The following is a 25,241-nucleotide window of genomic DNA, read 5'->3' as shown; positions in this document are numbered from 1 at the left end:
AAGCATCCGGTTCCAGTAAACAACCCTAATAAAAAAAAATCTAATGTGCCGCAAAAACAGTGCTGTGTAGGACTACCATTTTCAAAATGACAAGGAGGTTTGATGTTAATTAGGTGATATTACTACAATAATGCATTATATCAAAAGCAAACATCTGCAAGCAATAAGATAACTATTTCCATATATTGCCAAATATTTCATCCATATTCTAGGAAGAAAGCACGATGCACGACAGAGGAAATCACACATGGGTGTGCAAAATGATAGACAGTGAATGGTGATGGCTTTCAAAAGCTACTGTGGTAATCTGAGCCAAACTATTTATTTATTGCTTAAATGCACTTTTTGAATAGTAGGCTAGCCACAGTCATGGTTTTAAGGCTCATTTTACCTTAGTAGTAATGAGAGGTAAATTTTTCATTCAATAAAACCCAAAGCCTAAAGCCATAAAACAAAGCAAAGTAAAGCAAAAACTGATTTTATCATGGGTAAGACGTGCTTAAGTAAAAAAGCATTTTATTTTACATCAATAATTGCCATACAAAACAAACAACTAAGAACCTTCTTTTTCAGTGTATATTTACTGTAAACTGCATTCTTTTTTATTTAAATATGAACATATTATAGTATACAGCATCATGTTCTAACATAGGGTATATTACTTCCTGAGGAGGCCGAGGCCCTTTAACATCTGTAGGAAGCTCCAATCAGACCATGGTTGCCAGCTGTCTTTTTTATGCTGTGGTGTGCTGGGGCGGAAGCATGAAAAAGAGAGACGAGATGTGACTAGACAAGCTGGTCAGGCGAGCCGGGTCAGTGGTCGGTGTGGAACTGGACTCTGTGGTCAAGGTGGCTGAGAGAAGGACATTATACAAACTGCTCTCCATTATGGAGGATGATGGCTACCCACTGCATACAATCATCATGGACAGAAGGAGCATGTTTAGTGGCAGGTTGCTGTCACAGAGCTGCTCAACCGACAGATTAAGGAGATCCTTTGTCCCCAGAGCCATCAGGCTCTTCAATTCTTCTCAGGGGGCCCAGAAGAGAAGAGAGTTGTGCGACAGCTACTGGCTGCTACATTTTCTTTGGGTTCAATAAAGTCAGTCAGTCAGTAAGTAAGCAAATAAGTCAGTCAGTCAGTAAGTAAGCAAATAAGTCAGTCAGTCAGTAAGTCAGTAAGTATCTATCCATCCATCCATCCAATACAGTTTTGGGTTATTTCTTCTGTGCTGATACTTAGCCATTTCCTCCTATGCTGAAATCTGGCACTACCAACTACCAGTAGTATGTTCTGCATTAAAGGCGTATTAACACAGAATTCAGTTGATGCATGTAGTTATACGTATTTTACAATGGATCTAAACAAAGCTCGTTTAGCTTTTACATCCGGAAGTTTCTATTTAATAAGTGATATTCTGATGGGCCTCTTGATTTTAGGCTAGCTGGTTTATGATAAATAACCAGATTTAGGCAGTCAGTTATTGGTCAAAAGAGTTCACTGAAATGTTCATCAATAGTAAATACTGAAAGTTAGGTAGTAATTTCATTCATCACCATTACCTGAGTCTACAGCAACCATAAGGATCATTTAAAATAACTCTTGGTGTAGATAAGTGTAGTAGATTTATATTTGCTGAAATCATTACTGCGTTTTATCTCACACAACTCTCTACTAGAAGAAGAATGTGTCAGTCAGCCTACCTGTGAATGAATAAGCAAGATAGTTGCGCTATTCCCACCCTGTTGAAACTTGTTAGCATGTTAGGACCCACCCAGTTCCAGTGGATAACATGAGCAAATAGGAATCCTAGACATATAGACTGTGCACTTTTCCATGATCCAGGGTAATTTTTATAGCTTTATTCCATTGTATAATTCCCAATGTTTCAAACACAATAAAGGAAATTGCTGCATCACCCCCGACCCCACCCCATCTTTCTCTTGCTCTCTTACAATTGTGACATTTGTGTCTGTCCTGATTTTATTGGATGACTCTATCCTTTTGAAAGGATAATAAAACTGTAAACAAATTCAAAACAAGCCTCTCTTCTCAGCTTTGGTTCTCATTATCAAATTCTGCTGTTTTCTCTGCTAATGTCCCCTTCCCAAGAAATGTCACTCTTTTACTGCTCAAGATCAGAAATAATCTGAAGTGTGTATAAATCTGAGATTCCCTAATTAAGGGCCTTTTCTCAAGGCATACCACCATGAGTAACCAGGCTGAAGACTTTTCCCTTTCAAAGACTCAAATTAGCTCGTAAGCACAACAAATCCTCAGGACCACACTAGCTCCAGTGCCCCTCATCTTGAGATAGTTAGACTAGTGGAAGAGGCTGTCTTTCTGCTGAAGGAGAGAAGGAAAAGCAGAGCAGTTGCGATACTCTTGACATATAAACACTCAAGTATCTACATAAATGCACACATGCAATCTCATAAGTCAAAAGCTTCTTTCTTCATAATCCTTTTTTCTTTGACAGTACTTATTATGTTTATTTATAATTCAAAGGTTTCTTCTCAAAAATCATCAGGTTTGTAATTTTCTACATGCTTGATTCTCAAATTAGATTCAGTTAACCTTGCCCCAGTTTTTACTATGATGTCTATATTAGAGCAATCCTTCGTCACTCTGTCAAGTAGAACATTTTGGTTTCTGAAAATAAATACAGGCTTACAAAAACGGCATTACTATAATCTAAGGGCAGATTCACCCACGATTTCCGGACAGTGCACAGCACAATATGAAAACAGTAGTAAATCTCTCACGATCAGAGGCAAAGAACATACCCAATGGACACTAAACTACAAAAAAAAAAAATCATATACAGACTAGAGAGACCAGAAAATTCTATTGCTCAGAGCGAGTTCAACAGAAAGATTAACTTGCATCCAACGGCAGGCAAAATGAGTAATATGGGAGTGAGGTATGATCTTATTCTTAGAGCTGGCTGTGTATGGAATTTCAAGTCCTTATGGCCTTTTTTACATTGATAAACAGCTTTGTGATAACTCTGCACAATCAAAATGCCCTTCTGCCAAAAGGTCTTTCTATGCCCCAACTTAATTATAATGTTTGAAAACAGCCAACAAGACACCCAAGTGTTGCTAAAAAGGGAATGCTTGCATGCAAACCCCCACGCGCGCGCACACACGCTTGCGCACACACACACACGCTTGCACACACACACACACACACGCTTGCACACACACAGATAAACACAACAGTGCAGTTTCATTTTCTTACAGGGTTATTCAGACTATGGCCCTTAACTACTTAGACGAAGCGCTCAATTAAGCATAGCTTGTTCAGCTGATTTCCTAGCCAGTTATGTTATTGCTGCCATGTGCTGTATTAGTGCATGTATACTTAAGCTTGGGCTAACATGCAACGCATTCCTATTGTCCGAGTTCTTTTGGAATAGCTTTTTTAACCCTTCCTTCCTTGACTTAATTTGGAATAAAGTCTTTATCTCTGAAATTGGGGCATTAGCTGAAAGAAGGACAGGATGTTTTTTATCTAAATACTAAAATTTTAAAAATTAAAATAACAAATAATCCAAAATGTGTTTTAAAGAGCTGGAAGGTATGTCAATGCTGCCAATCAACTATAACACATTGGATATATGCAAGCAAATAATGTGGAAGTTTGAGCAGAGCAAATTTAACTTCTCTCATTTAGAGAGAGTCCCAATAAAGGAGTTAGGTGAGTGATATGGCAGGGCATGTTTAGTGATGATGATTCTGATCCATTTTTCCATCTAAAGCTCCACTGGACTGATTTTAATAATTGCTGCCTGTAATTGAGTGTGGGTGTAATGGTCCAGGGACAGCCTCCCATGTTGAACAATCATAATTACGCTGCTGATTCTGCTCTTAACATAACACTGCAATTATCCTTATTGCTTACAGCAACTTAACATGCATGATGGATTGGATGAATGTGTGTACGTGTGTGCATAAATGTCTTCAATTCCTACACAGCCTACAATAAAGATGTCTCCCACACGCGTTTGTCCTGGTCCACTAGGTCAACAAGTGCCATAAATCATGTCATTAAGATAACGTCAGCAGCCCTTGACCAGCTCGTACATTACACAGGCAGAATAAAGCCCCATCAGCTCAGATAAAAGGCTAATCTGACAGACCTGATCCAATAGGAACATTCCCCAACCCAGCAAAATCCTGCAGCAGTTTAACAACAGGCTCCCTCCCCACTGGACAAGGGGTAGTGCCAAAGAAATCTAACAGGATATGCCACAATTCACAAATTAAGAAACAGATAGCTGTAGTGCTGAAATTCGACTGGCTAAACCATACCCAAGACCATTGGAAAGTACTCAATATGCACAATTATTTATAACTATTCATGGAGAATCTGTTATAAAAATCTGTTATATAGCAATATTGTATGTTGTAATGTTGCAATTTTGTAAAGCCTACTGTTAATGAACCACATTCACTGTCAGAAATATTTTAATATGATTATTTGTAATAATAACAAACATTTTAAGTTATTAACCATTAATATGAACTACTTTCTAATGTATTTTGTTGCCATTCATATAAAAATCCCACCATGGTGTCTATGGGTAAAATCTCCTAACGCTGTCATGGTTTATGGAATCTAGAGACAGGCAGAACCATACAATCTGTATAGCTTTTAGAGGCTGAGCCCCTTGCTGTGTGTTACCATTATGCTTTATGCCTGGTTGCAGTCAACTGATTTCTTGTGACATCATGATCCTGCACATTTCCTCATGCGTAATTAGTCACAGTGGTCAATAAATCTCGTCTGTTTGTTTTTGCAGTGTTTGCTGTGGTTTACTTGAGACCCTCCAATCGCAAAGTCAACCTTTTAATATGCAAAAAAGAGCATGTGATATGCAAAAACGACATTTTTATCTTAATTATTAAATTATAAAAAGAAACCCTACCACCTCAATGTATATAGCAAAACCTCATGAATTGAAAAGCTTGTTTCTTTCTGTCCACTCGTGTCTACACAGAACAGTAGCTTTATGTTAAAGGAATGCAAAGCTTCTCAGTAAGTCAAATCGCATGCATAAGGGATTATCCCAAACTGTGACATGAAAGAGGTGGGAGCAGATTTAGAAGAGACACAGTGAAGTATTCTTCCAAAATCAACATTACTTCAAACATGAGGTCATTTAAACATCTGTCTACAACATGGCTATGCAGAGCTTAATCAAAGCCTTTCTAAAGCATGTACAATTGTTTCTGGAAATAAATATTAGGCCTAATTCAGCTCTGATTATGGCAGCCAATTGTGGATCTGAGAGGAAACGCTCATTTGGGGTAGATATCTCATGTCAGTGAATAATCCTACCCCGAGTCACCCGTTCCCTTTGCCTACATTTATTTGATCTTCTTTTAGGCCCTTTTTTCTTCCTGCCTTAGTCCAAATAAGTGGATTTATTTTTTCGATGTTGCCTAAACCTTGTTTCACAGTTTAAGGCCATTACAATTAGTGAAGTCTGAGTGCATTTTAAGTGCAGGCCTGACAGTCAGCTGCAGACAAGTGGACTGAGTTCAATCATACTTAGGCTGTCTGTCTTTTCTCGACACACTCCATTTGCAGTCAGCGGATACGTTTACACAGAAACTAATCATAACTTAAACATTTCTGTGTAAATCTTACCAAATTATATGGAGCAACAGGGAAGTAGAGAGGAAATCAATACCAAAAACACTTAAGGTAACATCTGACAGTTTTTCCTGACATTCTGGTAATGACTGAGATAATTGGTTCAATGGAAACTAGTTTCTCTTTGATGATGAAAAAAACTACACAGAACAAAAAATTTTAATTTTTCACTCAAAACATAAAATGTACATGTGTTAAAGGGATTTGGCTACATTGTTTTTACCTAATTTACTGGACAGGTTGTCAATTACAGTATTAAAAATAAAAATAAATGAATATTTAGCAGCAGCAGCAGCAACAACAACAGTTATAATAGAATGAATAATAGATCTGAAACTTTATCTTAACCTCATGTGCGATCAAGTAACTAAGCCTGAACCAAAATACAATGGCATGTCATAAACATTAACAATAAGAACAGATAATAATAATAATAATAATAATAATAATAATAATAATAATAATAATAATAATAGATAATAACAATTGAGATTTTTAGTTTAAGCAACTAGGCTAAACTACTCACGAAATTTCACGAGCTGATCTGAAGTACTGAAATAGCTGTCCCACCGAGAAGCACTAAAAGTTCCCCAAAGTGAGAATGAGCTTACTGGTTCAGAATGTAGCCTAAAATAAAAAGATACAATGCTTCCACCTTGTGGCAAAAGGTCGAATGTCATGAAACACTGACCTGATGTCCAAAATAAATATATAATGCTGCAATGAGGTCACACAAATCAAACATCTGTGTGGAATCTGTTTTCGGATTCCATCCCTATAAGTAACGTGCAAGAAAATACCATCTCCAAAGGAGTTTATTGATGGATGAAATAAAGGTCAGTAACTAACACAACCATCCAGTGACTGGCAGCTCAGCTAGAAAACCCTAACAATGGCAGCCTTGAAGAAAATGACACTTACACCCAGCCCAGCCCCATGACCAGGACACACAACTGAACCCAGCCCCATTAACTGGGGTTTTACGGGGAATGCAACCAGAACAGGAGAACGTACACATGAGCAGAGGGGTAGATCATTCCACAGGAGAAGCAACGACTGCACTCAGGCAGCCTAATAAAATCTTACAAACTGTCCGCAGAGAGAGAGAGAGAAACAGAAAGAGAGAGAACTCCATAGTCCCAGATGACCTCTAAATATGACTACAGTGCAGAGTTCATGAAGGACACCGTAATAGCTAAGGTAGGAACAGTCTTCCTTACTTAAGTTACACTGGAGCTTTAAGTATAAATATACCATTTACCGTCTCTGGTGAGTTCTAGTCTCTGTTTACAAACATTTAATCATGATAGGAAAATGGAGAGCACAGGCCTATATGCAGCCTACATATAAGCATTAAGCAGAACTGGCATGATTTAGAGGGACAGAATTAGATTAAAGAGTAAGAATTTATGGAAGCAGGCCTTGTGAAACAGAGTGTCTATACAAGGCGTAGGCAAAGCCTTCACAAATCCTATTGCAGTGTTTTCATCGTTAAAAAAAAAAAAAAAGAGCGTTTTATGAGATTGCTGAACACTTGCAAAGGGCCACATACATATTACAGTTGGGTCCATTCGGCAAAAAGATCAAGAAATGAACTGACACTGACATCAATAACTGTAATTCATCTATTCATTTCTAGTGAATCACCAAAATAAAACTATCATTCAAACTCTTTGAAATGCTACTGCATCAAGCAGCATAAAAATACCACTACCATGTTTGTAGCAGAAAATAACTGCTTAAAATATCCGTACTGGTGTAATACTAAGACTTGACTACTACAGAGTGTGCATATGATGGTGAACTAGTTAGCCTAACTAGCAAAACATCAAAAACACTGCATTCTAAAGAAACACTTAAACTCAGAGCACAGCTATCCTTATGCTCAGGTTAATTATATAAGCCATTTTATTTTTAAAATTTAGGTACTGCAACTTAAATGAAGAAAAAAAAAGTATCTACGTGCAAGGACATAAAACAAGATCTTGCAGGTCTCCATTTTCCACATCATCTATGAACTGTAGAGAAACACTTCCATAAAGCTGTAATGTACAAATATAATCAAGGTGAGTAATCAGCTTTTTCAGCAACACGTGAAAAAGAAATAAATAATGGCCTACACAAAAGGGATTTACAGAAGCAACAGAACGCAGTATTATAAGCCATTATGTGGTTTCTGAAAAAAGTCCAGTTTTATTTGGTAGTGGAAATCAGTACTAAAAAGAAAAAAAAAATTCTGTCAACTCACTGACATGATTTATTTGTACATCACTAAGACTCTAGGAGACAGCGTAATCATTGGGATGGTTTATTTTTGAAGAAAGCCAAACATTCGATCTACACTTCCTACAGCTAGCGGTTAGAGTAATGTTCTGATTTTTTTTTCAAATTCACAAACCGATGATTCCTCAACATGATTCCCTGAGCGGCTGAAGAAAGAGGCCCGTGACATGCTGCCCATACCAAATTCACAGATTGCAGAACCCTGCCAATAACCTCAGAGGTTATTACTGATCCCCCCCCCCCCCCCCCCCCCCCTCCATTTTCTTTTAAGCAAAAGTCTGTAAACAATGGATATCATAATTTTATCATCTCTGAATAAAAATGATTCTTGAGAACAAGATATAGGAACTGCCCTGAAAGCAATGCGCATATCAAAATCATAGCAGCTTTAAACACGCTTTTTGGGAACGTTAAGCTCTGCTCATCTGTGCTTCAGTGTTCTCCTTAATGAAGTAGCGCGTTTAACCAGGTGTTTGAGACGAGAATGACCCGGTCTGGCAATAGAAACACACAGATATAACAGAGAGACTGCAGATGATCCGAATGATAAACATTCCCTTTCACAATAAATTAGTGGACGCACTTCCTGACGTCTACCAAATGTAGCAAGGAACATTTAGAAAGCGGAACTACTTCTCAGTGCGCTGTGTTCTCCGAAGACAGTGCTCAGACCATCCGGTCCAGAGGCTGCTCGTTTTTAGTAAATTTGCTATTTTAAAACACAGATAGATTCACACAACCTTGCCCTAAAACTACATATTAAAATATATTTGATTATTTTAATCGCCGACATTCACGCCCAACCAACAGTTATGAAGAGTGCCGGAATTTCTCGGTGAAGTGTCTGGACTGCGCTGCTGGAGAGTTCGGGCATGCAGGCTAACTCAGCCTTAGCCTTAGCTCGCTAATCTCTGTACTGGAGCTCTACAGAACGGAAAGCTGCTTCTTCTCAACCACCTACCTGCAGATCCACCAGCAATGATCTGATGAGATGCCTCCCGTAGCAAACTCTGTTTAGTGGGGCTCATTGTCGATCTGTTTAAGCGGGGAAAAACAGCGAAACTCAATAGACTAACCCACAGGTCCAGACATCCAATTCCAGAGTTTTAAACAAACTGTTTCAGTCGCACTTTAACCGGAATACAAATAAGTTAGTTAATATTAACTAACAGGCTACGTGTATGTGTTTTTAAAACGCAACGTTGAGATGAGTTTTTGTGCAGTTTATGCAGGGTTACCTGATCTTGGGCTGTGCTGGTGGAGTGAACACCTCACCGTATGTGCAGGAAGCTTCTCAGGCCTCGTTCCGAGTCTCAGCTGCTCAGAAGCCCGTAGGTCCAGTTTCTCTCTGATCCCCACTCCTAACCTAGTGCCAGGAGTTTAATTTTAACTAACGTTACAGGGGAAGATATCGATCGCTGGACGTGAAAGAAGGAGCAGACAGCAAATATGCGAGCTAAAAGCTCTAGCTAATCATTTATGATGAGACATTTAACCTACAGAACCATATTTGAAATTACACATACAGTTGATATGAGAAAATAAATATCCACACCGTGAATACAATTTCATCTATTTTGTCGCGGTGAATCGGGTTGTTTTGACAGTTGCACGATAAAACTGAAGGTAACGTAACGCTATAACTAATCGTCCAATAAGTAAAATAACGGTCGAGGCTATTTGCATTAAGCTAACGTTAAATGCTAGTTCGAAAAAAAGCGGGAGACAGGTTTTAAAAACTGTTGGGCGGATTTCAGTCTAAGTAATCTAACACTGATGTTCATTTAATTTATAGCATATTGGCTAAAAGTGAAAACATTTAGCTAGCGTAAATGTTAGCCTTTCATCTAAACAATGGCTCAAATCCCTTTTTTCAAGAGTGAACTGACAGCGGTTGCTTATGTGAGGAAATGTATGTACGTTACCGTCGAATATTTAGAAAACCCGTTTTGATTTCAAGGTGCAGTGAAGTTTTTTGGTTGGTTGTTTGTTTTTTGTTTTTTTTTAAAGAAACGTATTTTCCGCCGTTACCAGCCACTTAGCTACGTCATTTGGCGCGTGCAGTTACACTTTCAGTGCTTCTCTAAAGCCAGATCGTTATCAAATGTTTGTGTTGTACTTTGAACTGTATCCACATGCTGAATAAAGAATTACCTGCAGTAGCAGCCGCAGAAAGGCACTTTTCTCTAGTGTTTATTAAACCAGTTATCCCATTAAATCCAAACCATCCAAGATTAGTACAACTAAAAATATCACCCATTCTAATTGATCCAAATAATAGTTTTGTACAGTTAAATCTTGTACTAACATCTAACAATACGTGACAAAATAGCCCGGCCACAGTCCTATTTAACCGTATCCGATAAAAGCGTACTTTAGCCATATTGTTTCATTAAATTAAAATATATATTGAGAATTAAGCTCAGGAAAATTCAGAGAACATGAACCACAATAAGTTTACAAATGCAGATATGGACATTAATGAGTTAACTGTATATTATATGCTGTATGTTGCTGTTATAGGACATAATGTGTTGCATAGGCCCTAATCACTTTAAACAACTGAAATAGCATATGAATGGCCGCACTCATCTTGACTGAGATGCCTGCATTTACATGCCCGGTCTAACCTGAATCAAAATGCATCTCAGATGTAAATAATGCTCAATGGCAAAAATAACTGAACAACTCAATATTGGTTATTATATTGTTAAAATGTGTATTCAGTACCATACGGAGTCAATTTGTAGGAACTGTTCGCCCAAACAACAGCGGTAAACAAGGCCTGATATCCTTTGGAATTCCCTCATCGTCACTAAAAGAGTTTCTATTTTGAGAAATTGGCTCTCCTTGTCCTTTAATAAAACAAAGAAAAGCTGAACATCTGTTTATTTGTTTGATGTCTCATAAACTTAAAGCTGTCATTTAACATCACAGGTCAACATAAAACAAAAATACATTATGCAAAGAGACACATTTTACCAGACTGCAAGAAGCTCTAGTTTTGCTTCTTCACAATGCACAATAAAATAGTTTCTTTTCCTGTATGAATGTGCACATAGACACAGGCGTGCAAAGCAACAACCACACTGCTGTGTTACTTAGGAATGAGACTCCACCCCACCCCATTTAATTTTAAAATGTAGAATTTATAGCATGCCGTTGGCAGGAAAATGCCATTAGCATTTTGACCTGGCTTCATGCTGAGGGATCCCACCCTTGCCATAAACTGGTGTGCTGGCCAGCGTGTGTATTGATCCTTCTTTTATTTGTTTTTACTTATTTATTTACACATTTGCTTAATTATAGAACACAATAGTAATGAGATCTGAATGAATTGTGTATGATCATGAAATGTTTCTCTCTGTAAAAGGTTTGCATTAATATCATTTACGTATAGCAAACAGCTACTTATTCATAGAGATGCAAGGATCTGTTCTTGACCATTAGGGAGACGTACAAAAACGTGTGTGAATTAAGAAGAATTTGTTCATGTAATAAGAGAATGCAAGTGCACTTTTAACAATGCAAAATTATAAAAAAATAATTATTTCTGAATTGCTTCTTGTGAAGCTGTGAACACGTTAAAAAATTAAACATTGCATTTGTATGCTCAGAAGGTTTGAGCCATTTCACTTAAACTATATTATTCCACATAGATCTTTTATTAATCAACTTAGCATTTTAATAATTTAGCAAGAAAAGAAAGAACATCCAATTAGAGCAGAACAACGTACCTTTTATTTACAACACAAATTATTCATGCATAAAAGATTTGATGCCTTCACAGCGCTCTCGGTTTGTCTATGGACAGCCTATTTGTAGAGTGAGAAGAGGGCATTATTCCATAGCTTCTTGGAATTACTCAAGAAAATTCAGCGAGGACTGGCTTAGGGAAGCAAGCTGTTTTTCACTAAAAGCAGCAACGTTATGAAAACAAAATAAATACCTAAAACAAGACAGTGGTTTGATCCATAGAACAATTCAAGTCAATCAATAATTTGATAGCTCTTTTGCAGATTAATTTCTACATCAACATATCAGAAGATCAACATCCCCTTCTTAAAGGACTGCGTATCAGCGCAGCATGTTGTAATATGTCCCATTATTCTATGCTACAGCCCTGTCAACAGTTTCCATTAAAGATTTAAACAGGTGTAAACACGTTTGATTTGTGACCGTCCTGTGAAATAGATTTGTACTTTATTGATTGGTAAAAGTCCACATTTTCCAATGCATCGTAGTAACAGAGGTGAGTCTGTTCAGTTCATTTCATTTTAAGGGATGACATAAAAATGTAATATTTCTTTTTTTTTCTTTTTTTAAAATAAAAAACTAATAATTGTTATCAGTGAGAATAACTAAATATCAATTCAATTAATTATGGGTAATAATTCAGTTATAAGAGAACAGAAGTGCCAATGTCTGAGGTCATCCAGCCCCAAAATTTCTGCGTTTTAACTTAGGACAATTTTTAGGCTACTTTGATCAAAAAGTCATCTGCACATAACTATTTGTCCTTAAAATTTTAATTATAACGTGTAGAAATGTATGTGAGATGGTACAAACATTGAGACAGACTCCAGTAAACATACTATTCAAATAAACAACCAAAAAAAACCTTAAAAATGAAAAATAATGCAAAACAGAGGTACAGCTAAGAGAATCAAAGCAGGATTTAAAAAAATGGGCACAGAACTCCAGCTAGAAGCCCTTGTTAAAAGCACTAATGATTTACATACTGTCTTTTTCCTTTATGCCTCAGTCAATATCTAGTCAAAAGTACCTTTGCTAGTGGTCTGTACTCTCTCTTTTCAGGCACTGGCAAAACCTCTTTTCCATCTTAATTGAGTAGAGAAGTGGTAGGAAAGAGAGGAGTAGAGGGGCTGCGTGACCCTGAAATCCCACTCGCAGAGCGGCTCACAGTAAGGGTCCAAGGAATGTGTAGCTTATAAATAACAGGACTGCTTGTCCTTCTTTTTTGCAAGTATTTAATCTTTTCACGTGATGAATGACAAAAAATAATTCATGTTCTGGCTTTTCATCCCACTTCCCACTCAGAAGTTTGAGGTCTGTGCAATTGCAAATACTGCGTAAAGACCATGATGACCACCAGAGGGTGTTTACGCAAGACAGAGGAAATCTTCGGCTTTAGCTCTCTCAGTACCCTGTGTACATGTTTGGACTGTCTGTTATCGGAACTGTTAAGCCCTCACAAAAGTGTGGGGCCTTTGGTTGTGTATGTCATTGAGGGGAAGTGTCTGCTGTCAATGTCCCACAGCTTCCTGTCTCCTCGAGACGCCAGTGTGGAGGGCTGCGTCTGATTCCCGGCTGCTGGAAGGCCTGACGTCCAGTAGTTGATATAGCTGGCCATCAGCAGAGTCAATTCTAAAATCTGAACAATCACAAAAGAGAGAAAATTGAGGAAATTGAATTTGAATGTGAGTGTATATTATATATATATATATATATATATATATATATATATATATATATATATATATATATATATATATATATATATATATATATGAGCTCGTTAGCACTTCCTGTGTTCTATAGTGCTGTAAGGCAGTGAATCTGAAACCTCGCTTAGTACAAGGAAACCTGTTTTAAGCATCCGTCAGTCTGATATATCAAAGCTGAGTGAAGGAGCAGGAGGGTAACTTTGAGTTTTTGATTTTAAGCGATTTTCAACATCACCCCTACATATGGTAGATTAAATTTCTTTTCCACCCAATAAAATAATGATTAAAGAAATATATCTGATATATCAGAATGAACTGGTTTAGTGCAGAGTGATGGTTGTCAGAACAGTTAAAACATTTTTAATGACTAATCTTATCCTTTACCTTTGGCTTAGCCATCGCAAAAACAAGCTTGTCCACAGTCCTCTTCCCCAAAGCCTGGTCTTTAGTCTGGCTGACCACCACCATGAAGTCCTCCTTGCACCCTCCAAAGGTAATCACTGACTGGTATGGGTAAGTGACCAACAGGTGCTACATACAAATAAACATATGCACATATCTGAGCTGTCATCAATAGATGTCATATTGAAATAATCCAGAGAAAAACAGGTGCAGCTGAGCCAAAATAATATTCATGCACTGATTTCTGAAATGTCAATTTTGGCATAAAGAAAATGGACAGAGTTTCCAATCTTTTAAAGATTTTAAAGAGGGAGCTGCTGAGAGTAGCAAGTGAATGGGCCTTAGCCCAACTGAAAATGGAAGAGTAAAAGCAGCAGCAAATTACAGAGTCATGCCGACATTGTTTATTCCTGCTCTAAATGACTGCATTTCTGCAAGCAAAGAAGATCAGTCATGCCAACAAGCAGCTATTTGGGCCACTCTGCAGAGAAGGAACTTTTAGAAGCACTGCTGCAGAAAAACTTTCCAGACCAGGACGTGTTTCTGAGAGGTTTGCAGGGCCAAGAAAAAGTCCTTAGCCTTAAACACTCTTAACTTGAAGAACAGGCCAGAAAACAAATAGCAAGTGCTGCCATAAAAAACAATTCACCCATCCTTCAGTAGAGTGTGCTAAACATCTGTGTTGAGAAATGGTAATAGTAAAGCATTTCCATTTTATTTGTGAACATGTTTCCACTCACCATGGAGTAATCTAACACACTTAACCCGTCCTCGCTGACAGCAAGCCACACTTGTGTCTGCTGTAACGCAGAGGGAGGCACTGGCTACAGAAAAAGGAGAGAGAGAGATTGGAAGGAAATGATACATATTTGGCACTTCAAAATAAGCCTGAAAAAGCCATCAAAACAGCATTTATATTTCACAGAGCACGTTCAAACTGTAGAAGTACACTTACTTTGGCACTGAATAGTTTGGCTCCAAACAGGGGCCATTTGCGTGCCACAGTCAAATAGATCCTCACACATTCGGCAGCAGTGCAACCCCGCAGAACAGACCACTTAGCGGCCAGCCGCTCAGCCAGTTCCCTGTGGAACATATGGCAACTAAAAATCTTTTTCCTCTTCCTTTTTTACACACAGATATAAGTCCACTGTTTCATCTGTAATGTGCAGCTTTATACACAGTGATTATGCCAGATGTGGTTTTACCGGAGTTGCTCCATGCTGTAGTCTTGTTTGTAGCGTTTGGGGTAGAACCGTTCCAGAACCTGCAGCAGTATCTGTTGGATCTTAGACTGAGGAGACCCGCTGGGAGATGCAGTTGTCCGATCCAAGTCCCCATGTTCCACCTGTACCACAGAATCACCATACAGGGTTCTTATATCCCAACACACAGCAACACAGACATAAAAATTCTGACACATTCGACTTCTGCACACCTGGGCCATTAGCGCTGCCACTTCCAGGGCCAACTCCTTGTTGACAGGAAAATGTCCTTGATGCACCTCTTCATTCACTTGATATGCCAGCAGGAGGCGCTCTCTCTCAGTCTCCCCTTTCGCCTGTGCTCGGAACCACAGCCTAGACAACATAGCATAGAATGCTATTGCTACCTGTTATTTTTGCATGTTAAATACAATTAATTTTAAGTAGGGAATTCTCGATCTGATCTGAATGAACATCCACAGTTTATGAGCTTTGCATGTTTTTATAACTGGGGTTAAGCTAGCCACCTTTCGTCCAAGAGAAATAGACTACACGGAATACGTGAGAGTTAGATAATCTTGAAATACAAAATATTTTTAAAAGGTAATTCAAAAAGATGTCACTCATTGTGAATACTAAACAAAAAGTATTTCACTGCAGGAACATTACATGTCAACTCACCTAAGCCCTGCCCAGCCATGTCCAGGCAGATCAACAAATTTCAAGAACCTTTCCTTGCAAAAGTCCACAGCTATGCTCCAGGTAGTTTTAAAGTCTGGATGTCTGGACGGAGGATGTACTTTCATTTTTAAATTGTGCAGTATTTCATGTTTTTTGGGAAAAAAAAGTAAAAAGAAAAATACTAGTGCCTAAATGGACTAAACATATTCCCTTCAAACAACAATTTACAACAAAACTTTCCTACATAAGAACAGTTGCATCTGATTAACATATACCAAATGTATGGATATGCTATGACTCTTTCATAGTGTAGTTTATTGTGTTAAAGCACAATATAAAAAACTTTTTCTACATTCAGCTGCAGGAAGGCTCTTGAAATTTATGAATATATCAGGAGACATTTTAAAATCAGCAGAATACTAATAGGGAAAGTCTGTGTCCCAGTAAAAAACATTGCCTTTTGATTTGATGGAAAATGGAGGATGCCATCTCTAAACTTCAGATAATGATAGAGATGTCTTAGTATTTTCATCGTCTTTATACTTTTAGTCTTTAAATTCAAGACATAGTTTCAAATCGTACAAGTATAAATTCAGAATTTATACATTTGCTAAAAAGGCCCACTACATAAAACCTACATTTTGCAAAAAAGAAAAAAAAAATAACTGCCTAAAAATCAAAGATGAAATATTGCACAATTATGAAGTGTTCTGGATCTCTGACATAGGTGTATCCTCCAATAGGTTAACTATTAATCAAACCAATTAATTTAAAGTGAAACATTATATTTGTACCCAGTTAATATTTCAGCACAGTTCAGTCATGCTGTACACAATTAATCCCAATACTTAAAATGCAATTTAATCTGATGGGGCAAATTCAGAACTATTAGTATACTATAAAACAGCTTTGAAACTTAACATGGTTTAGTTTTTGCTTTATTTTATAAAATGGGACTTAAATATATGGTGTGACTACACAGGCCCTAAGTGAGATAGTGTGGAATGACACTTGCATTTTAAACTTGAAGTAGTACTTGAAGTATTACCTACAAAAATACAAATTTCAGATCAGGGTGTTAGGTAACTTGAAGATATTTAATATTATATGATCCGAATTGGGGCAGATAATAATTGTATCGCTAATTATAATAACAGGGAAAAAATAAATATTAATGCCATACCTGCTTTTGTATGTTAAACGAACAATGCGTGTCCCCTCATACTTCCCAGGTTGCAGTTCTTTCAGGGCCTGTTCCCACTTCGAGATCACATCACATATCTGACAAAAACAACAAAAGAAGTTTACTTGAAAAAGCAGTAAATACATTCAGTGCAGTCTTCCACTGTATGGGTCAGTGGAGGGCCAGCTCCCTTATTTGTGAGCCATGGCCAAAAGCTAAGCAATGATTATTCCAGCAATTTTAGTGTGTGATAGAGTGTGTTACCTTGGCAGCAGGCTGCAGGCAGTGCTCCAGGTCTTTTCCTGAGGGGTCGTCAGTGAAGAGGGCGAAGCCAGAGAGCTGAGGCTTCCTCATGCCTGCTCTTTGGTTCAGCGTGTTCACAAATTCCTCCACTGTGGTGGAACCATCAAACCCCACCACCTACAGTGCATTCAAGAAGAATGGAGACAAATAGCACCATTCAGAAACAAAGAGTTTTTTTCCTGAAAATCAGTTTATGAAAGTTTTGTCTTTGGCATCAGGGTTGTGTGTTTGGTCAGACTTATGTACAATTCTAATCAGAGACCACTTCTTTAATTTACAAATCAAACTCACCAGTAAGTAGAATTAGTAGTTAATAATGGCCGACCAGTATGGACTTTCAGTTGCCGATGTCATTATTTAGAGAACAGAGCAGCCGATGGCCGTTATGCAATGTCAATATCTTGTTATTGTTTGCTGTTGTTGTTTTAGACAAAAATAAATAATAATAATAATAAAAAATAATAATAAATGAGAGTCTGTTGTTTAAGTGGATCTGCAATCTGCACCAGGCAACTGCATTACCGTATACATTGTGTAATATATACAGTATTGTGCGAAAGTCTTAGGCACCCAAGACACATTTTCAAAATCTATTTATTTGTGTAGTATGTGTTTATTTGCTGAGAAAAGTGTTAATATTTGAATAAACAAAATGTACAGAATATTAATTAATAATAATTAATATATATAAAATGATAAATGATTTTATGTTAGTGTGTTTGTTTAACCATTCTCAAACCTCTCCTTGAGGAAGCCCAGTATTATATGTGGTTAAAAAGCAACTCCTGGTTTGACCAATCAGTGCTTCATTAAATTTTGCTCATGATGTAATTGATGATATTAACAAGTCTCTATGGTGACTGTGAATGTAAATATACTGCTGTGGTAAATTGTTAAAAAAATTAGCTTACATGCCTAAAACTTTCATACAGTACTGTATATATATATATATATATATATATATATATATATATATATATATATATATATATATATATGTGTGTGTGTGTGTGTGTGTGTGTGTGTATATGTGTGTGTATATATATATATATATATATATATATATATATATATATATATATATATATATATATATATACATACACACACATACACACACATATACATACACACACACATACACACACACACACATATAGGAAATGTTACATCCTCTCCTTTCTCACTACACACCTGCCCATAGAACCATAGAATGGTGAAACAGACATAAGGGCTCTAACAGTATCCACACTGACAAAACTGTCTACAGCCGTGTATGCAGACATTTTTTGATCAACAGCCTCATGAGTGCACACATCAGCTGATGCCAATTACCTCAAGATGGTATTTTAACCACTTTGAAAACGTTATTAAAAGATATGAAAATGGGATTCCTAACAACTGTGCAACACCGGGTAGATCACTGTCATCATCAGATAAACAGTACCAAACGTTACTTGTGAGCTCCACTCATGCTTCAGATACGAAAAAAAAATGACACGCTTCAGATAATCTTTCAACTCTTAGAAAACAATTCAATGCTACGCAATTACTGAAAATAAACAAAAATATTTAAATATTTTGCAAATTGAACAAATAAGCTCGAATAAATAACCCTAGAGTCCTGAATACAACATCACTGAGAAGCAGAAAATGTGGTGTGGGAAAATATCCCTTCACATTTCTTGGGAAAAAAAGAAATATCCCAAAAAGTATGGAAGCTGTAATAAAGGTGAAGGGTGAACACAAAAAATCCTGAGAAATTGTTTATGCAGTACTTCAGGCTTCTGTGTAATTTTCTAATAACTACAGGTTTCTACTTTTCTGTTCTGCAGAAGAATCACCAGGAGCGAAACAGATTAAGAACCAGTTATGAACCAAATGCTGCACTGACATTTAGTCAGACCCTTTTGTTCAGTGTTACTGGACATGTTACTTTTAGAAAAAAACTGACTTGTACAAAATCAGTATTGTTATGGTCTATAGTCCATTGTTCATAGTCCCAAAAGACAGGGGATAGATATTTTTAAATCAATATGTGCATTTGTGTGTGTTTACCTGGTAGGTATTGTTCATGAAGTGGACAGGTATGCTGAAAGGTAGTGAGTGATGGTACGGGTTTCTTAGCAGAATAGACACAATCTCCATACGAGAAGGCTTGGCCTCTCGTTCTCCATTCTGCAGCGCTCTCTCTACTGACCGCTGACAGTACACCGCATACTTCCCCACTTCACTTCTGCAGTGTATACACAGAGAGTGCCTTTTAAACCATGAATACATAATTACTTGATCACAATTATTTGAGCTGACTGCAATCATTTTCCATGGTTGTTAGCTTTTGCAATCATAAGTTTAAGTTGCAATAAACTGAATTAAACTGGATGTTTCTTCCTCTTTTTCCACCTTTACTGAAGTTTTCATAAGCATAGCAACAGGAGGGTAGTGGAGAGTAATGTTTGTTTATTTGAGCATTCTGCTGTCCATTGTGAGCTACTTATTATTGATAGCTAGGCAGCAAGACAAATAATCAGCTAACTGGGCCATTTTAGGCTGGTGCTGTAATACAATTTATTGTTTAAAAAAGCAATTATGGCAATTAATAAGCTACATATTATGATCAACACAAACTGAGTAAGCAATACATAGTGATATTTATCATAGCCTTGTGTTTACTGAGAATGGACATGAATATGCATTCCAACTAACTTGGGATCAGCGTTTCTCTGCAGGTACTGCCTCAGGTACCAAAGGAAGCGATGCTGGGGCAGAAAAAGGGCCACACATACCGATAACAGCTGCCAACACTGGAGGACACAAGAAGAGAATTAAGAATGTGTTTAGGACAATAGATATTCCCTAAGACTGTATCCCATATGGCTCCCTGCTGGACATCTCATACACTGTTGAGATGTTAAAAATATTAGTTGATGACCTACATGAGGTGTCCAAACATTTTTCAAAGACGGCCAGATCATACCATGTCACCAGAGTTGTGCCACATGCATGCTCATACTGTTCAGAGTGAAATGCATCAGCACATAGATTTGGAGCTTTCTGTGAAGTTTTCTGTCATATGTAAAAGATGCATGAGGCTTCTTTTATTGTTGGATTGTGCATTCAGAGCAATTTGGGTTAGTAAGTGCTTAAAACAAATCGTTGATTTGTTTATTCAGAGTAACAATAAAACATGTAATAAGTATATTCCTATTCAGGTATTTACTTGTTCAAAATATCATTTGTGAGATAGATCAAATAAAAATATTAATTTTCAGTTTTGTTAGATTATGTTATTTATATATCAAATGAATGCAGCAACAACATTTAGAAATTAGTCTATTAAATAAGAAGGGCAGATTAAATAGTATAAACAGGCACGTTATTGTCTGGCCTTAAAGGGTCTCAAAAGAATTTGCTGTGAGACTCGGTAGCTGAAGTTGTTTTACTTTCTCTCCAGAATATTTCTTGTAATGTCCATGCTTTGTTTGTCTTTTGATATATGAGGGCACATTTGTTGTGGCTTTTTTTGAAAAAGTATTCAAATTTCCATCTCAACAAACTTTCTAGTTCTCAGTGTTGAGTTTGTGCTTTGTGGCTGTAGTCTTGCCACCTTCTGTGAAGGAAAACTGCAACAACACGGGACCAGACTTTGGACACCCCAACCTACATAGTGTACAAGACAGAGTAGGGAACCATTTGGTATTAAACCTATGAAGGCACTCTGTGTGCATGTGTCTGACCTGTGTGAGAGAGTAGTTGCTGGGTGTGCGGCAGTTGGTCTGCTTGATGAGCTGACAGTACATCTCATTCTGCAGCTCAGGGTGTGTCAGACAGACCTGTAGTGCACTCTGGGCCAGTGAGGTATGATAGTCTATGGAGGGCGCTTCCACCAGAACATTGATGAATAGCTGACAGGACTAAGAAGAAGAGATAAATAACATAAAATGTTTCTGAGCATAATTATCTGCATGTCAAATGGTTTTCCAGCTATTTAATTTAAAATTATACAACCAAAAAAGTTTGGACACTATGTAAAATGTAAATAAAACCAAAATGCAATGATGTACAAATAGTTTAAATCCTATATTTAATTGAAAATATCAATTAAATATACATCTCAAACATATCAAATGTAAAAAATATTTTATTGTTTTTTGAAAAAAGTATGTTCCATTTTGAACTGGAAGCCAACAACACATTCCAAAAAAGTTGGGAAGGTGGCAGCAATAGGCTGGTAAAGTGTAATGCTAAAAAAAACACCTAGTGGTTAACTGGCAACAGGTTAGTAACATGACTGGGTATACAAAAAACATGCCAGCACTAAAAACAGACATAATTTTGTAGTGGAATCACTGCATGGGCCCAGAAAAACTACTGTCTGTGAACACACTTTGGCACTGCATCCACAAATGCTAGTTAAAACGCAAAGAAGAAACCATATATAAACAGGATCCAGAAATGCTGCTGCCTTTTCTGGGCCTTAGTTCACTTAAGATGGATTAAGGGGAAGTGGAAAAGTGTCCTGTGGTTTGACAAATCAACATTTGAAATTCTTTTTGGAAATGATGGACACCGTGTCCTCCCAGCTAAAGACCACTCAGCTTGTTATCAGTGAACAGTTCAAAAGACAGTATTCATGATGGTATAGGAGTGCATTAGTGCATATAGCATGGGTGATGGGTACATCGGTGAAGGCACCATTAATGCTTAATGATATATACATATGTTGCCTTCCAGACAACGTCTTTTTTCAGGGAAGGCCTTGCTTATTTCAGCAAGACAATGCCAAACCACATTCTGCATGTATTACAGCAGCATTGCTCCATATTAAAAGAGTCCTGCAGTCCAGACATGCTCAGTTCCCAAATGCTTACAGAGTGTTGTTAAAAGAAGAGGTAATGAAACACAAATTCAAAATGTGCATATTTAAAAAAAAGAAAATTCTCAACATTTGACATGTCATCTTTGTAGTACTCTCCTTTAAATACATGGTTTACATGACTGCGTTCTATTTTAATTTACATTCTGCAGTGTCCCAACATTTTTGGAAATGGGGTTGACATAGGGATTGATTCATGACTCATAGCAATGATATAACTGTCAATCATGCTGTTAGTATCACCATGGGTGGCAATGAGTCAGTAAGGCATCTTTAAGATATATTATGGGAATATCTTTGTTTTGAACAGTACTTGGGTTGGGCTAAGGGCCAAAGCAGGAAAAAAGGTAGCCTACAATACATGATCAGTGAGAAACAGGCTCACAGTAACAGCAGACTACAATCAGAATATAGAACATAATACAGTACACATAATAATAAACAGTAAGACGCTGAGGAGCTGTACTGACCCCATGTCTCTAAGATTATGCTAAACATTTATTCTTAATTCAAGGTTGCAGTAGCTTACAGTACTGTAAAATTCAGTGACTACGCTTTATTTATTTTTATTCAAGACAGCCATTAAGTAAATTTTTTTTCCAGAAGATATTAGATACAAGTTAAGGAAGAGACAAGTCCAAGGAGTAAGTTAATTAAAATGAAACAAAATGATAATTTGAGAAGTTATTGAAAGATACAGAGAAAATGAGACTCCTAACAACCTTGAAAGACCTCGTGGACACTCAAACTTGCTGTTAAACAGCAAGCTTTCATTTATGTGAGAATTCATTGCTATGAGTCTAAAAGGATGCATAGCTGTCAAAAAGCCATTACAGAGAAAAGGAAATAGGCCGAAAAAGAAAAGGAAAAGAACATTGGTGACAAAGCAGCTGCTGGGGAGCAATGACCACCCCAGACCTCAACATCAGTGAAAGTGTTTGTCATTACTTAGATTTTGAAAATCTGAGCAATGACATCATTTGTAATGACAAATTTTGAAAAGCAGAAAATGCAACCAACTTCTAAGACTGAACTGTGGAAGAAGGAAAATATCACTGAAAGCAAGTCTCCTGAAATCTGTAATAAAGGCAAAAGATAAACATGCTAAACACTGAATAAATAGATATTATATTTATTTGTTTGGTCTTCTGTGTAATTTTCTGTTGAACATATGTTTTATGTTTATTTTCTAAGAACAAGTACCATCAGATATTTGGGTAGCTCTTTGCTTTGATCCTGTAGAATAAGTACTTAGTTCTATTTCACAATTAAATATTTTCATGTACTATGGACCCTTTGATCCTTCAAGCAATAAACTCCCTGCAATCAGACTTAATATTCTTCATTGACCTTATCAGTACAATCATATTAACTTCAGGCAGCAATACAGTAATTTCTGTACTCTGCCACTAGATGGCAGGCTCCACACATCCAGTATGCTTGTGTACAAAGTTTGCTTTGCAGTTAGTATGTGCATTGGCCAAGTTTTTCTTTCCCATTAGTGTTCCATTTATGCTCCTATACAAACTACAATGTAAATTAAATAAAGTCAGGATTGTCTAACAGCTCTCCATTACTGAATGGGAGGCTTTCTACCCTAGTATCAAATGTTATTATAAAGGCCTTATTTTCTTTTAAAAAGATTAAAAAAAAAACAAAAAAAAAAAAACAATGTTAACTGCGTAAACCTCAAGGCAAGGCCACTGGGGTTGAGAAGAAAAAAGTGGTAACAAAATAAGGGATGAGTTATGGAGTAAAAAGACAACTGGAGTAGCCCAGAATATATTTATGGTTCCTCTTTGAGCCAAAGCTGAATGTTTTTTCTTGCTGTACAGTGTTGGTGCTGTACTCTACACAGTGAGCTGAGAAGGCAGCGTTTTTGTGAGGAGTTCTGCCTCTATCAGTGCTTAATCCAGCCCATTATCTTCTCATGCTGCTCTAATGAGCTGCGGGCCTCACAGCTCTGTCTTTGATGTGACTGTGGGAGAGACAGTCACTCTCTCTGTTTCTCTGAGATCACACTGGGCAACATTATCAGCCCTCCAGAGGGGATGAAGAACAGAAAAGAGGAGAGATAAAAAAAAAATAAAAGAAGTGTAGACGAGATAACGAGTAAGTCAACAGAGGCCAGGAGAGAGAACAAGAGGACCCTCAAAGAAAAGAACATTTATATGAAAGAGGGACAGAGAGAAGTAGTAACAGAACACAGAAAAAGAACAGAAATAGAATAGGAGGCCATAATGAAAGAACAAAGTGGTTGTGTGTGTGCGAGTGTGCGCGCACATGAGTCTGTGTGTGTGTGTGTGTGTGTGTGTGTGTGTGTGTGTGGGTGTGTGTGTGTGTGGTCTCATCCACATGTATCTGGATATTTATTAAAAACACATTTTCCTCTCTGCTTTCCCTATCTTTTTTTAAAACAATCTGAAAAGACTCCCATGACCATGCCAGCCCAGGAGGAAGCAATACTTTATAAAATGTGATCAAATTTGGTCAAATACCTTGGGAAACAATATGACTGTAAAATGTAGGGTGGGCATGATGGCATGCTGCAAATGCAACTGTACATTTAAAAGCCCCAAGAAATCAACAAATGGAGAATTTTGCAGTGTTATTGCTATAGTGTGGCTCACATGCATTTTATGTTTGCTAAATATAAATCTGCACAAGGCGGGCTCACCCACGGGTCGCATGATCTGCAAAATAATTTGCAGGCGGGATTTGTTTTGAGGCACTGTGGTCATTGTGGGTAACCAGCCAACAGGTTGCGGGCATGTGTTGGGGGGGGGTATTTTGGCAGGCTGGGTCAAGCAGGCTTGGACAATTATTGGCTGCTTGCAAAAGCAAATGGATAGGCAACAAATAAGCTGCAAATGTGCTGCAGAGATAAACACTAATTAGTAATTATCACAAGCTGCCAAGCACATGAAGCTAAATAACATCAAGTAAATTACATACGAAATCTGACTGATTTTTTCAAGAAAATTGTTTTGGCTTTTTAACCCATGGAGCGGCATGCCTCAGCACCTATTTTGGCTTTAATTTCATTTCAGCTGACTTGTCTGTCTTGTAATTAGTAATTAGCTAATAAGTTAAAGTTGATACACATAATATGCTAATACAGTTTGTCAATTATGTTCAGTATAAATGAAACAGACCGCTGATTATAAATTTTTGG

General features: G+C 37.3%; 2 protein-coding genes across 9 annotated transcripts in view; both read right to left on the bottom strand.

Moving 5' to 3' along the window:
- Window positions 1-9,391, bottom strand: part of slc25a21 (solute carrier family 25 member 21) — a 95,289-nt gene extending 85,898 nt beyond the window's left edge. The window contains exons 1-2 of one of the 3 annotated variants that reach the window (XM_017694508.2): window positions 9,187-9,391; window positions 8,910-8,983 (exon numbers count right to left, since the gene is read on the bottom strand). In XM_017694508.2, coding sequence (XP_017549997.1) covers window positions 8,910-8,976 — 67 coding nt within the window. In that variant the 5' untranslated portion in view covers window positions 8,977-8,983; window positions 9,187-9,391. Of the gene's footprint in view, window positions 1-8,909; window positions 9,040-9,186 lie in introns of those variants that run through there. The other 2 variants (XM_037541787.1, XM_017694509.2) reach the window with 2 other exon arrangements.
- Window positions 9,392-11,666: 2,275 nt separating this feature from the next.
- Window positions 11,667-25,241, bottom strand: part of plekhh1 (pleckstrin homology domain containing, family H (with MyTH4 domain) member 1) — a 54,349-nt gene continuing 40,774 nt past the window's right edge. For all 6 annotated transcript variants that reach the window (XM_037541785.1, XM_037541784.1, XM_017694506.2 and 3 more), the window contains 11 exons: window positions 20,928-21,104; window positions 19,897-19,994; window positions 19,249-19,426; window positions 17,152-17,307; window positions 16,888-16,985; window positions 15,257-15,398; window positions 15,027-15,166; window positions 14,774-14,903; window positions 14,559-14,642; window positions 13,801-13,947; window positions 11,667-13,343 (listed from right to left, as the gene is read on the bottom strand). In XM_037541785.1, the coding sequence (XP_037397682.1) occupies window positions 13,161-13,343; window positions 13,801-13,947; window positions 14,559-14,642; window positions 14,774-14,903; window positions 15,027-15,166; window positions 15,257-15,398; window positions 16,888-16,985; window positions 17,152-17,307; window positions 19,249-19,426; window positions 19,897-19,994; window positions 20,928-21,104 (1,533 nt within the window). In that variant the 3' untranslated portion in view covers window positions 11,667-13,160. The remainder of the gene's footprint in view (window positions 13,344-13,800; window positions 13,948-14,558; window positions 14,643-14,773; window positions 14,904-15,026; window positions 15,167-15,256; window positions 15,399-16,887; window positions 16,986-17,151; window positions 17,308-19,248; window positions 19,427-19,896; window positions 19,995-20,927; window positions 21,105-25,241) is intronic.

This window comes from Pygocentrus nattereri, chromosome 10 (genome assembly GCF_015220715.1).
Source record: "Pygocentrus nattereri isolate fPygNat1 chromosome 10, fPygNat1.pri, whole genome shotgun sequence".
In the NCBI taxonomy this organism is placed as follows: Eukaryota; Metazoa; Chordata; class Actinopteri; order Characiformes; family Serrasalmidae; genus Pygocentrus; species Pygocentrus nattereri.
Note: the sequence above shows the minus strand (reverse complement) of the source record. Positions and strands in the feature narration are given on the sequence as shown.